At 53.5% G+C, this 13,612-nt stretch overlaps 1 protein-coding gene across 5 annotated transcripts in view; it reads left to right on the top strand.

Annotated features, from left to right (window-relative positions):
• CBFA2T2 (CBFA2/RUNX1 partner transcriptional co-repressor 2) overlaps positions 1-13,612 on the top strand; it is a 52,182-nt gene that overhangs the window by 35,601 nt on the left and 2,969 nt on the right. For 3 of the 5 annotated variants that reach the window (XM_085241476.1, XM_085241478.1, XM_085241477.1), the window contains exons 2-10: positions 1,633-1,776; positions 4,581-4,822; positions 6,823-6,912; positions 7,432-7,610; positions 8,226-8,479; positions 9,118-9,203; positions 10,333-10,525; positions 12,204-12,272; positions 12,521-12,711. In XM_085241476.1, coding sequence (XP_085097602.1) covers positions 1,633-1,776; positions 4,581-4,822; positions 6,823-6,912; positions 7,432-7,610; positions 8,226-8,479; positions 9,118-9,203; positions 10,333-10,525; positions 12,204-12,272; positions 12,521-12,711 — 1,448 coding nt within the window. Of the gene's footprint in view, positions 1-1,632; positions 1,777-1,801; positions 4,823-6,822; positions 6,913-7,431; positions 7,611-8,225; positions 8,480-9,117; positions 9,204-10,332; positions 10,526-12,203; positions 12,273-12,520; positions 12,712-13,612 lie in introns of those variants that run through there. The other 2 variants (XM_085241475.1, XM_019622147.3) reach the window with 2 other exon arrangements.

Below are 13,612 nucleotides of genomic sequence, written 5' to 3'. Positions count from 1 at the left end.
GCCCTCCCACGGGATCGCAGTGCTGCAGCCCCCTCTGTGGTTCAAATTGCTGTTCCTGGGTGCAAAGTCACTGCGTCATCACCAGGTTGGGTCAGTTGGCAGCAATGGTGAAAGCATTGTGCCATAAATGTGCTCAGTCCGTGTGCTGCAGGCACTGCTGGAAAAACAGACACGACATTTGTAAGTGTTTCGAGAAGAGCTGCATGGGAGCACTCAGCACCTGGGCTGGAACAAGCCTTGCTGATGGAAAATCCATCAGTGTCCCAGGGCAGGCAGGTGTCCTGCTTGATGCTTGGGGCATTCGGCCATCAGCAAGGATGGCCCTTGGTGCAACGTGACCCAGGGAGCTGCGCTGGTGTTCAGCTCTCAGCCACGATTCCAGCTGTGCTGGGACCTGCAGCATCTTCTGTGCCTCTGGAGGCAGCAGCACGGCTGTGTTGCCATTGGTGAGCCGGTAAATATTTCTAAATAGTGAAATGTGCAAGGAGGAGGTGGGGAAGGCAGTGTCTCCGTGGGACAAAGGCTGTCTGGTTTTTAGTCCCGGACAGCCAGGGGCTGGCTCGCGTCCTCGCTCACAGCCTGTTTTGCAGGCACGGTTCTCATGAAATGGATGTGGTTAGGCTAAAACTGAGTTTTAGAAGGATGGGTTTTATCTGGGTTTTAGAGGCCCCAGGCTTTAGCAGGAAGCTTTACGCTTATCAGCCCTGCCTGGTTCTCGCTGTCTGTTGGAGCGCATCTGAAGGTGAGGTGCTGGCTCCTCCAGAGTTGGCTTTCATAGAATAGTAGAATGGTTTGAGGTGGAAGGGATCTTTAAACTTAGTCCCATACCCCTGCAGTGAACAGAGACACCCACAGCTCCATCAGGTGCTCAGAGTCCGGTCCAGCCTGACCTTGGTGTCTCCAGGGACAGGGCACCCACCGCCTCCCAGGGCACCCTGTCCCAGTGCCTCACCACTCTCATTGTGGGTAACTTCTTTCTCATTTGGTAGCACAGTGCTAGCTGGTTGTATTCTAGGGAATCAAATCTGTGGCTCTTTTTCCCCCTCTGCAGTTTAACCAGGTTAGTCCTGCTTTCTTTGCTGGTGCTTCCATGGTGTGTGTCGTGCCCTAGGAATGCTTTAGGAGAACAGATAAAAAAAAAACCTTTAAGATTTGTTTCAGGCTCAGTTTCTTTCCATGGCAAAATCCAGTTGTGTATGTACACAGTAGAAGAGGGGAAGAAGAGGAAACAGGGTGGACTTGTGGCCATGTTCTGGTGTCCAAAGCTTGTGGCTGGGGGCCGAGGACAAGGGGCAAGGGGGTACCAAGGCTTTGCACCAAGCCAGGGCAGCTCTTGTGCACATAGCAGTGCTCCTCCAGCTGTTACTGCTGGGAGTGCTGTGCTCGTGCAGCAGTGTGCCAGTGAGAGGCACGTGGTGTGAAAGCATGGCCAGGTGTGTGCGAGTAGTGTTTGGCAGTGTTATGTTAGTACTGTTATTTTATTATAGTTAAAATAAGAGCAGCTTGTTGTGGTTTCGGTATCCCTCTGCAGTTCTAATGGAGGGAAAGCCTTTGCAGTTCTGTGCTTCTTGTGCTTGGCAGGGAAATCCCTGTGAGGACTGTTGGTAACGTGTCCATGTTCTCTTTGTACAGTTGCTGGTGAGAAGAGGGTGCCAGTGATGCCCGGCTCGCCCGTGGAAGTGAAGATACAGACCAGGTCCTCTCCTCCCAATATGCCACCGCTGCCCCCCGTCAACCCTGGCGGCCCTCGGCCCGTCTCCTTCACCCCAGCTGCACGTAAGCCCCCAGTAAATCACTTTGCCAAGGGATTGGCCCAGCGAGGAGGAGCTCTGCTTGTGCCAGCATCTGGCAGGGCTCCCTGTTTGCCAGGCTGCTGGCCAGCACAGAGCCGCACAGCTGGGAGCGAGGGCTGGGGCTTTCCTTCTGCTTATGTAGGACATACCATGGGGTCTGTAGTACAACCCTGCCCGCTCCTGCTTGTCCCAATGTTGTCACAGTCTCTCCAAGTCTCTCTCCGTGCAGGTGCAGATGTGATTTCTGCAATAACCTCCTTAAGAAATGGAAGGTTTTTATCAGGTTGGCTTCAAAGAAGCCAGGAGCTGAGCTTTGTGCTGTATCTGGCAGAGTTAATTCCCATTCTGCTGTATCTCGCTTTGCAGACAGCATTTCTGCAGCTGAGATTAGAAAGTTTTCCTCTTTTAATTTCACAGCCTCGGAAATTTCTCACTGTCTGTCCAAGTTCTCTGTTCTCCATCTTTGCTCCATAACCTCTCCGTTAAGCTGCAGGGCGCTGCTCAGAGGCAGCTCACCAGGTGGGATGGGTGTTCAGCCCCACCTCACAGGAAGAACACAGGCTCGTGCTTTTTCCTTTTAGAAAACACTTAAGCCATCATCTTAAAATCTTATCATCTAAAAGCATTATTCTAGAGCACAGCTGTTTTACTTCACACTCAAGCATGGAATTACCTTACCCCACTCGTGGCACGCAGACATTTCATTCTCTCCTCACCCTTATTCCATACTGAGGTCCCCTGGCTGTGTGTGTATTGCTCTGCTACCCACGGCAGTGTCTGGGGCATCTCCATTTCATCTTGGCAGGGGATTTCACAGCGTTACCATTCAGTCTCTTTCAGGACACCAGCTAATGCACTGAGAGATGCTGGCAGCAGTGCTAATCATTGGGTTATCCCGCCAGACACGTTGTCCCTGGCTTTATACACGGAGGGTTTTTTAATGGCTCTCCTTTTGCTAAGGCAGAAAAAGACCATTAGCAAAGTGATAGAAATTAATTTTTCCAATAAGGCTGCTTGGCACACTGTCAGGGGCCAAGTCACCTGAATCTGCTGGGGCCTGATGACTTCACTGCCTCTTCTCAGAGGAGCGAGCACTACGAGCTGTGATGAAGTTTACTCATGCTTTTCACTTCTTGGCTGTGCACAGGGGCAGTGCTCAGAGCCACCCTTTGCATGCCCTGCTCTGTGAAGGGACGTAAAGACAAGGAGAGACAGTTTGGTACCTATTGCAGAATTTAGTGGTGTAGCCCTCGAGGATGACTTTCATATTCCTGTGCTCCCCTGCAGCCCCTGCTCCTTCCTGCCCACACACAGCAACCTGTACTCTCCTTCTTCCCTTGCTAAGAGCAAAAGAAACAGGGAACAGGGCAGAGCTCCTTGGCTGCAGCCTCTGGAGAGCACAAGGCTGTGCATTACTGCTCTGCTTGGGAGGCTTTACCCCTTTTTATTACATGTTTACTGCAGAACCGATGCTCGTTGTGAGTACTTGGCGTTGCCTTTTAAGTGAGCTCAGTATTTGCTGCTATGGCAGGTACTGCTGATCTCTGCAGGTCATCTCTGTTCCTTTCCTGGCCTGGGGAAGTGTGGCCAGGAGTTTCTCTGGTTGCACTGACCTAGAACGGAAGGCACCAGCCTGTTTTGCCTTCACAGCTCTGTCCTCAGGCTTTACTTTCATTTCATCATCGCTCTCTGCACAAAGGAGTGTGTCTTTGTTATGCCCCAGAAAAGCCTTTTGCCCTGGTTGGTCTCTTCACCTTTATCTTTCCTTTGGATCTCAACTGACTGTGCTTCCTCTTTCCGTGCTCACCCTACAGCTCCAGGTGTGTGGAGCCTTGCTGTGCCCCGGGGTGGTTTAACTGCTCCAATGCCTCTGTACTTTTCTCTGAAAAACCCTCCCAGGTGTGATTCTTTGGAAGACCCAAGGAGCAATCCTGGGGAAGCTGCGGTGGGAATGTTGGCATCTTTGCAGGCTGCGTTCCTTTGAGGCAAGCACATGCCTTCCCAAGCCTGTGGCAGCTCTGCTGGGAGGGGCTTTGCGAGCTTCTCCCTCCCACCGTGGGCTGGCTGCCCTCAGCTTAGGCTGCCCAGGACCTGTCCATGGCATCTGGCACCTGCAGGAATGGGCACCCACAGCTCTGGGTAGCATTGCCAGCACCACACCCCTCTGAGTAATGAGTTTTTTCCTAACATCTGACCTAAATCTCCCTGCTTTTAGTTTAAAGCCATTCCCCCTTGTCCTGTCACCATTTGCCTATGTAGAAAGTTGCTCCCTTCCTTTTGATGAACTCCCTTCAGGTACAGGAAGGCCACAGTGAGGTCTCTCTGAAGCCGTGCCTTTTCCAGGCCAGAAGCCCCGGCTCCCTCAACCTGTCTCCATAGGAGAGGTGCACAGTTCAGCTCTGGACTTTTAAGGCCAGCCCTGTGCATCAGCCACAGCTGTATTTACCATGGTGTATTTTTCACCCCTAACATTCTGGGTTTGTCTGAAGTTTGGGCCCCCCATGCACAGCTGCTCTCACCATTTCCCAGACACAACTTCAGATTGCACAACAGCACTGAGGGGATGTCAACAATTTATTCTAATCCCATGCGGACTTCCCAAGCTGCAGTCAGTTTCATCACGCCTTCTGCTTAAAGGAGACACGATCACAGATGGGACCGGTTTGGACAAACAGCCGTATCTGCCAAACTCCCTTCAGCTCTGTGGGGAGTACGGTCGCACGCTGCAGGCAGGACGCAGCCCTCGGGGCCGTGCCCATCTCATGCCGTTTTGTCCCCATTCTGCAGTGCCCAACGGGATGAACCATTCCCCCCCGACGCTCAATGGGGCACCGTCCCCACCCCAGCGCTTTGGCAACGGCCCGGCCTCCTCCTCCTCTTCCTCACTGACCAACCAGCAGCTCCCGGCCACGTGTGGAGCGCGGCAGCTCAGCAAGCTGAAGCGCTTCCTCACCACCCTGCAGCAGTTTGGCAATGACATCTCTCCAGAGATCGGGGAGAAGGTGCGGACCCTGGTCCTGGCCCTGGTGGTAAGCTGCTCCCCGGGAAGCCCAGGGGACGTTTCTTTTTGCAAAAGCGTTGCAGTGATGGGATCCCAGCAGCCAGCACGTGCCCCCGTTGCACAACATCGTGGGCCTTTGCAAGCAGAGCTGTTGGCTAAGCACAGCTTGTATTGTTTGTGCTTTCTGGTAAACTTGCTGGCTTTTTTTTGTTTGTTTGTTTTCTTCAGTGGATTTCAAAAGCAATCTGTCCCATTGCACTGACGTGAGCCCAGGTGCAGCTGAGCCTATGGAAACCCGGAGGGCTTGAGACTTACTTTGTTGTAGAAGCTGCATGCCTGGTGCTCTTTGCCTTCCTCACTAGAAGCCGTGAGCAGTGCTGTGCTTCCTGGTCTGCTCCTGTAAACGCAGCTCCCAGGAGCTCTGCTTTTCTGCCGGGGAAGCGTTCTCTTTGCACCCCTAAGCCCAGAGCAGAAGGGATGTGTGATTTCTGGTGAGGTGACGGTGCTTCCATGCCCGAGCACCTCTGCAAATACAGACGAGTGGCTTTGGGTGCTGTTTTGGAAAGAGCATCTTGCGAGGAGCTGGTGGGCCTTGCATGCTGGGCCACCATCCAGTTTGCTGCAGCTCTGCAGGTGCTGCATGCACAACTTGCTGGGGGGAGAGAGGGTGATGCTGAGCTGTGGGGATGCTCTCTGTGCCTGCTGCTTTTTGAAAGAAATCCATTTCTAAGCCCAGGATGTAGAGGATGTCTCAATGCTTCAAGCACCTCATTTTTGATATGCAGTGCTGATCACTGGGGCATTTAGTGGGCTTTTTTCCTCCTGCATACTGCAGTGCAGCCCCACTAGCATTGCTGAGGCCTGGGGAAGATAGAAAGCCTGGCACTGCAGCAGGAGGCTTCAGTGCTTTGCCTGCACCTATAAGAAGTGCATGGCTGGGCAAGCTGTCACTAAGCTGCATTCATTTTTATGACAGTCTGACAGTGCAGTAGCAGGAAGGGGATTGGTGAATACACTTTTTGCATCTTCTGTGCTTGGGCTTGCAAGAGCTAGGGTTGCTGCTGGTGGTGCACCCAGTGCGCACACGGCCTCCTGCCCCTCTGCATCTAAGGAGAGCTGAAAACATCCTTCAGAAAGAAACGAACAGGCCTTGCAGGATTGGAGCCAGTACTTGCAGTGGTACAAGTTGACTGGTAGGAATGCTGCACAGCCCCGTGCACGCTCAGCCAAGGTCCTGTAGCACAGCCTTGTGCCAGCTGCCACCTGGTGCATGGCCCAGCACAGCTCTGAGCTGATCTCTGCTTTTGGCAGCCTTGCTCAGAGGCTGAGCATGCAGCAAACGCAGCTGGGCCACGGGCAGCCTGAAGTACTGCTGCTCCCCAGGTTGGCACAGGCAGAACATACACAAGTCTGTTTGCAGCCTCGGGGTTCTTCACAGGCACCAAATGCTGCTGAAGCAGGCGGGCACTTGTCTGTATTTCCATGGGTGTGAGGCAGCATGTTAGTTTACCCACCAGCAAAGGAAATTACAAAGTGTTCAAGTTCCTCTGCTCATCGCCGTCCCCCCTGACGGCAGTTATTGTTGCAGGGATGAACTTTGTGTGTGCAGCTTGTTCCAGGTAGGACCCAAGCTGGGAACATCAGTATAGGAGCAGCAGGCTGCTGGTGACCTCGTGGATGGTGGATAGGTTGGGTAAGCTGAGCTGGAAGGGAGAGAAGAAGCAGCTGGAGCTGCTGCCCATCCCCAGCCTGCCCTGGGCCACCTGACTGGGCTGCAGGAGGTGCCAGCTGGGCTTGCTGCCCCCCGCTCTGGTGCTGGCAGTGCCCACTGCCCCCCATGCCTGGTGCAGTCGTTCTGCTCCGTTGGCCGGAGTCTGTTTGGCTGTGTGAGGCAGGATCTGATGTGAGCATCGTCAGTGCTGTTGTGGCAGATGCAGTCTCCTTTCTAGTTCTGTTCATTTTGAGCTGTTTTCCAAGCATCTACAAATAAGAACAAACGGTCACTTCGTTTCTTAATTCTTTTCTCAGAACTCAACAGTGACGATTGAGGAATTTCACTGCAAGCTGCAAGAGGCGACGAACTTCCCCCTGCGGCCGTTTGTGATCCCCTTCCTGAAGGTGACAGGAGCTGGTGGGGCTGGCTGACAGTGCTGTGCAGGGCTGTGCTGCTTGGCAGCGTGTCCCTGCTGGGGAAGCTCTCATAACAAGCATCACAACTATTCTTATCCAAGACAGACTGCACAGACCATGGCTGTTGCCGCGTGCTACTGGCTCGCAGAAAGCTGACTTTGTAATGAGAGCCACGTATGTCTGCTTGTGTGTTAGGGGTAAATGAGACAAACCAATCTCCGTTCTGCCGTTTGAAAATGTCGGGATCTAGAGTGTTTGAAGTGTTGGCTTATTGTGTGTGGGGCAGCGAGATGCTAGAAGCACAGAGTGCTTCCCACAGTGCTTCTGTGTGTGCCGGCCCCAGGCCGTCCCCAGCCCCTGAGAAAACACAGGTAGGTCTGCCCAGCGCAGACGTGACAAGCTGGGAAATGCTGAGCGGGGCCCCAGGCTCGAGCTGTTCGTGCTCTCTGAGCAAACCTGCTCGTGTCCATGCAGGCTGCGTGAAGCAGAGCCGTGCATGTTTTCCAGGCCAACCTCCCTCTGCTCCAGAGAGAGCTGCTGCACTGCGCCCGGGCTGCCAAGCAGACGCCATCCCAGTACCTGGCGCAGCATGAGCACATCCTTCTCAACACCACCTCCTCCCCAGCCGACTCTTCGGAGCTGCTCATCGAGGTCAACGGGAACAGCAAGAGGCACAGCCCTGACAGGTAAAGGAGCCTTTGCCACTCCGTTCCCAAAGTCATGTTTTTGGACAGCAGTGAAGGTGAATTAAAACTTTAAATTGTGTTCTGGGCCAAACGTAGCACTCCTTACAGCTGTTGGTGAGACACTGCTGTCTATGGCTGTAGCTCCTGCTCTTAGCACTGATAATTTGGCTGCAGACCCTCTCCAAGGGCTCTCGGGCAGACCCTGCCCACGGGGATTTGTTTGGGAGCAGGTCACCCAAGTGCCTGAGCCAGGAAGGCAGCAGGTGGAGGCACTTTCAGCACAGGGAAGGACACGGTTTTGTTTTCGCTGCCTTTATTCCAAGTAAAAGTCGTTATGTAATTATGTGGAGCACACTTCAAATTTATAGAAGCTGTGAAATCTTAATTTGGTTGCGCTCAGAAAGATGAATCACAACACTTGGGCATTTTGAACTCCTTTTAGCAAGGTCACTCCGTGGATTTGTTCACAAGTCGATCGTGTTTGTTTCAGCTCCCTCCTTCTACCCCTCCGGTAAAATCATCACTGCCCAAATTCTGCTGTTTCTTCATCTTTCCCTTCCCGTGCCTGTTTATGCAGCACTAACAAAAGCCCTGTGTCTCTTGGTGTGGTTACAGAAGGGATGACAGCAGCTTTGAGAGAGAGCCGCTGCCGACGGAGCCGCCTGCCAAGCGTGTGTGCACCATCAGCCCCGCGCCCCGGCACAGCCCAGCACTCAGCATCCCAATGCTGAACCCTGGTGGGCAGTTCCACCCCACCCCACCACCCCTCCAGCACTACACCTTGGAAGACATCGCCACCTCCCATCTGTACAGAGACCCTGGCAAGATGCTGGAGCACAGGGAGATCCGGGACAGGCACGGTGGGCTCGGTGAGCAGGGCTTTGGGTTGTAATTCTAGGCGTGTCCCGTAAGAAAGTTGAGGGGTTTTGCAGACAGAACATCAAATAGTGAAAAGTTAAAAGCAGGAAGACAGAGGGAGAGGCAGAGCTGCAGTTTCCCTCTGTGTGTATAAGGCTGCAGCCACCAGGGGTGAGGAGTGAGCAGGACCCGGTGTTGGTGCTGACCGTGGCCAAGCCTGCATGCAGAGATGAAGGCTGTGGAAATAAATAGAAATTAACTTTTCAGAGACTGATGTAGGACATCTGCGGTGCGTGGGGAGAGCAGAGTGTGACCTCCCCTCTCTCCTGGTGCTGGTAGGAGTGTGTGGAAGCAACTGGGCAACCTGAGTCACAACTCGGAGCCCCTGTGGCTTTACAGACAGCCTTTTCAGCAAGCCAGGTCCAGGCCTGTGAGGGGATTGTAGCATTTCTGAGGCAATGACACAAGCAAGGATCAGGGCAGCCGTATGCAATTAGCCCCATAAACCGTGTCTTGGAGATGTGTTTTAAAATTACAGCTCTACCTAGTTAGAAATCCTGCTCTGTTGTTGCTGTGGGGCCGAGTTCCCTCTGCAGCACTGAAAGCATTTGCTCCATCTGATCACTCCTCCTGCTGTGGTTTGCTGCAGGTTTGAATGGAGGTTACCAGGACGAGTTGGTGGACCACCGCCTGACAGAGAGGGAGTGGGCTGACGAGTGGAAGCACCTCGATCATGTAAGGAGGTGGGAGGTGTGGGAAGCCCTGTGGGACACAGTGACCCGCTGCTCTCCTGCTCCAATTAGTGATTTCCTTCTTGTTGATACGATACCTTATCCAGGCTTTAAAAGCAGTTGGACAGGCTGCCACAAGTAGGTCAACAGGGGCAGATAGGAGCAGGAGCAGTTTCCTGGTATTCTTCCTCTGCTCGCACCCAGTGGAAGCCAAAACCAGTTTGACCCAAGTGTCTGGTGCTGGAGAGCTGCTCCTGCTGGCCGTCAGAACAACCTGCACAGGTCAGAGTAACCTGCACAGGTCTTCCAGCAGCTGCCCAGGCCAGCATTGTGCCAACAAGCGTGCAGATGTGTTGTGTGCAGCACGTGTGTGGAGCTTACAGATTAAAAAAAAAAAACAAAAACAACAAAACACAACAGTGCTGGCATTGGTTGAAGGCTTTTTCTCCTGGGTTGCCAGCTCATACGGACCATGGTTGGGTATGGACAGACTTGGTACCTCTGGCAGACTTTTTGCAGAGCCTGCTTTTCTGTGCTGCTGACCCAAGCATTTCTCTGGAATGCTTCCCCTAAAGAGATGGAATTGAAATTCAGCTTTGATCAGAAATGTAGAGGACCCCCCATAAGCTTACTTATGCCCTAAGGCTGATGCTTCATGTGGGTGGATATGGAGCAGAAGGCCCCATAGGTGAATATTTTAAGTTGGGATGTACCTATGGAGTGCTGGTACCAAGACCAATTCCTCTAGGTTGGAGAGAGAGATATCATAAATCATAAAGACACATCCCCATGCCGCGGGGGCACAGACAACAGCATGGGCACTCTGCTTCTATGGTAGAGCAGTTTATTCTCGCTCCACCTTTAGCAGCGTGGCCACATCTGTTGGTGACCAAACCAGATGCTGAGCTCAGACACAGCCCGAGCTCCCAGGAGGTGGTAACACCCACAGCATCACTGCATGGATGGCCACGGGACCCAGTGGTACCTGTTTGAATACTGTTGAGATACCACGCTCGCATCCTTTTGCCGTGAAATAACTTTGGGTTTACTTTACTGGGGCATCTCCAGTGGGAAACTCAAGAGCCAGCCTGGCTGAGCAGTGGCAGAAGAGCTGACAGCTTCCCTCCCTCCAGGCGCTGAACTGCATCATGGAGATGGTGGAGAAGACCCGGCGCTCCATGGCCGTGCTGCGGCGCTGCCAGGAGGCCGACCGTGAGGAGCTCAACTACTGGAAGAGGCGGTGCAGCGAGGCTGAGCCCCGCAAGGCTGGGGGAGAGCTGGGCACAGCCAGGCACAGCCCTGGCAGCTCCGATTCCATCGGCAGCGGTGAGCGGTGCTGGGTCGGAAGCTGCACGAGAAAAAGGGTTTTATCTGAAAATGGGTCTTGAGATAATAGGTTTATAGCAAAGCATAAGAGTACAAGAGAAATGGATCACGGTGTGGTTTGGCTTGGAAGGGACCTTGAAGGACATTTATGTACCTCCCCGCCGTGGGCTGGGTTGCCCCCCAGAGCAGGCTGCCCTGAGTCCCCTCCATCCCAGCACTGGGCACCCCCAGGGATGGGGCACCCACAGCTCTCCAGGCAGCAGTGCCAGTGCCTCACCGCCCTCATTGTGAGCAGTGTCTTCCTTGTGTCCAATTTAAATCTGCTCTCGTGTGGTTTCAAACCATTGCCCCTTAGTCTTGATACCCCAGGCCCTGATTAAGAGTCTTTCCCCATCTCTCTTCGAAGTCCCTTTATATGAGGAAAGTCAAGCTTCCTTGGTTCTAGATGAGCTCCACCTCTGCGCCCTGTTCTGGCGTTTCTTTCATACCTGTGGTGGGCGATGATTTCTTCCAGCACAGCGGCTGACTGCTGGCTCTGAAACTCTTCAGACTGATAATGAGTCATTAAATAGAACATACTGGAAAGATGAGCTTGACTTCACTTAATGAAATCATGGGGAGAAAGCTGCTAGTTGCTTTGGATGACAATTCATTTGTCATCGTGGCAGTTCTAAGCATTAACTTAGGCTGTCCTCACCCCCCCAGTTTGAGAGCACGTAGTTCTCACTGAAACCCAAATCATTTCTGACCTTGAGGACTTCAACGCATACAATTCTTAAAGCTCGGAATCCCAGTTTGACCAACCTGATGTCAGCATCCCTGCTCACTGCAGGGGGTGGACCAGATGGCCTTTAAAAGTCCCCCCCAGCTCTAACAATTCAATGATAAATATTCAACTTGTTTGGATTAATACATAAAGCGAATCTCCTGGATGTCCAAAAGGTACCCAGATTAGGGTCTGGGTCAGGTTTAGCTGTGTTTGGATGAGTTTGGGGAGTTCTCAGCAAAAATGAGCATTTCTTGTGAAACAATAGCACGTACCCGTGCAACAGGAACTAAAATAGAATTTGTTATTGAGCATTTGCAGTTTGCAGCCTTAAAACCTAATTTATCCTGAGGACTTTAGCTCAGTTTGATTTCTGCACAGAAGCAATAGTTGGGATGGTGCGTGTTGAACCCGGGGTGGGAGAGAGTGTGGAAGTGAAGGGAGAACAGATTGAAGTCAGAAGTCCTGCTGTAGCTCAGCCCTTGCCCTGCAGTGGGAACCCCGTGCAGATCTGAATTGCAGAGCTGAAGGGATCAATGGCTTTTAAAGTTTCACTGAAGGGAGGCAGATGAGATTTCGAAGCACTAAAACAGGACGGAACACATCACGAGAGTTCCGTGGTGTGGGCATAGATCCCCATGTGGGCATCCCCAGGGATGCTGTGCTGGCTGTGAGCTGCTGGGGTCGGTGTTGGGGTCAGCACACAGCACTTGGTGATGTGCCTGCATCTCCAGTTGTTGCAGAGTACCGGGAGATGGGAATGGGTTATACTGCATCATAAATTATGCAGGGCACTAATTAAGGGCTGTGATTTATCATCTGAGCGTCTGATGAACGGCCCCAACTGGAGGAACCCTCTGAGTCGTGCCCTGTTAACCCATAACCCTCCCTGCCTCGCTCTTCTTCCAACAGATTCGCTGCGGGAGTTCAGCAGCAGGTCGGGGCCGGGCTACGTCACCGAGGAGATATGGAAGAAAGCAGGTGAGCCCTGGTTGTGGGATTGCCCAGGGTGAGCTCTGGTGCTGCAGTGCACCGACTGGAGCAGCCTGCCTACAGCTCAGCCCCAGGCTGCACGCTGCTGCCAGCACCCTGCGTGGCCAGGGCACGGGCTCTGCTCCCCTGCACGGTGCCGGCGGTGCGCCCAGGGCAGCCCATCCCCGTGTTGAATGGGGACACGCAGCCGCGGAGTCCGGGCAGGCTGGTGAGGCTGAGCTTCCCTTCCCTTCCAGAAGAAGCCGTGAACGAGGTGAAGCGCCAGGCCATGTCGGAGGTGCAGAAGGCTGTGGCAGAGGCAGAGCAGAAGGCGTTTGAGATGATCGCCTCCGAGAGGGCGCGCATGGAGCAAACCATCGCCGACGCCAAGCGCCAGGCCACCGAGGATGCTTTCCTGGTGATCAATGAGCAGGAGGAGTCCACGGAGGTATGGGGCTGGGCAGGCCCACGAGTCCCAAGCCCTGGGTCCTGCCCCGCAGTGCCTAGGTGTCCCCTGCCTTGCTTTCATCCTTTTTAGAAGCCCTGGGAGCACGGAGGTGGTGTGAGGGCACCGTCAGCAGTGTGGGGCCAGCTGCAGGGATTTCTGCAGGGAGAAAAGGGTGTTGGCGGGACAGCTTTCCATCCTGCTCAGAAATGTGCTGCTGTGGAGTACCGATGTGTGCAGATAAGGAAGCGCTGTCTATGGGCTTTAGGACTGTGCAGGGCAGCAGCCAGATTCTGTGAGAGGTTGGAGTTGCCATTGCTCGGTGTCTGCGTTGTGCCTGTGGTGCTGCTGAGCAGCACTGGGTGTGTGTTGTTGGGACTTTGCAGGCTCATGCTGCACAGGTGTGCGCCTGGCTGCCCTTTGGGATCTGGCTCTCCCATAGGGTTCAAGGGAAGTGTGCATAGTCTGGCTGTCCCCATACTGCAGAGTCTGAGGACACTCAGTGATGTATGGCAGCTCAGAAAAGAGTGGGTACCTCCAGGTTTGTCACAGCAGAATGTGGGGAGTGAGTGTCAGAGCTATTCTGATCCCTCAGCCATCGGGTACCTTCGCTGCTCTTTGGCTGGGAATGCATTCCATTTGGTTTTGGAGGTCTCAGAGGGGCTGAGCAGGAGCTGCTCGGGTAATTCCTGCTCTGCGACGTCACAGCCACATGTGGCTGGCTCACTGTTGTCACTTCTCTGCTCAAATGCTTCAGGCTTTGCCTGATTGTGCTCAGCAAAACTGAGAAGGGAGTGGGGAATTGTGTCACCCCAGGCCATGTGGGCAGCCACTATAGTTCTGTCCTCCCTTGGAATCCTCTTGGAAGCTCTGATCCCCACACATGGCAGCAGCTGTGTGGACA

This window comes from Meleagris gallopavo, chromosome 22, assembly GCF_905368555.1.
Source record: "Meleagris gallopavo chromosome 22, MGAL_WU_HG_1.1, whole genome shotgun sequence".
Taxonomy (NCBI): Eukaryota; Metazoa; Chordata; class Aves; order Galliformes; family Phasianidae; genus Meleagris; species Meleagris gallopavo.
The sequence above is the reverse complement of the archived record's forward strand: the minus strand, read 5'-3'. Positions and strand labels throughout refer to the sequence as shown.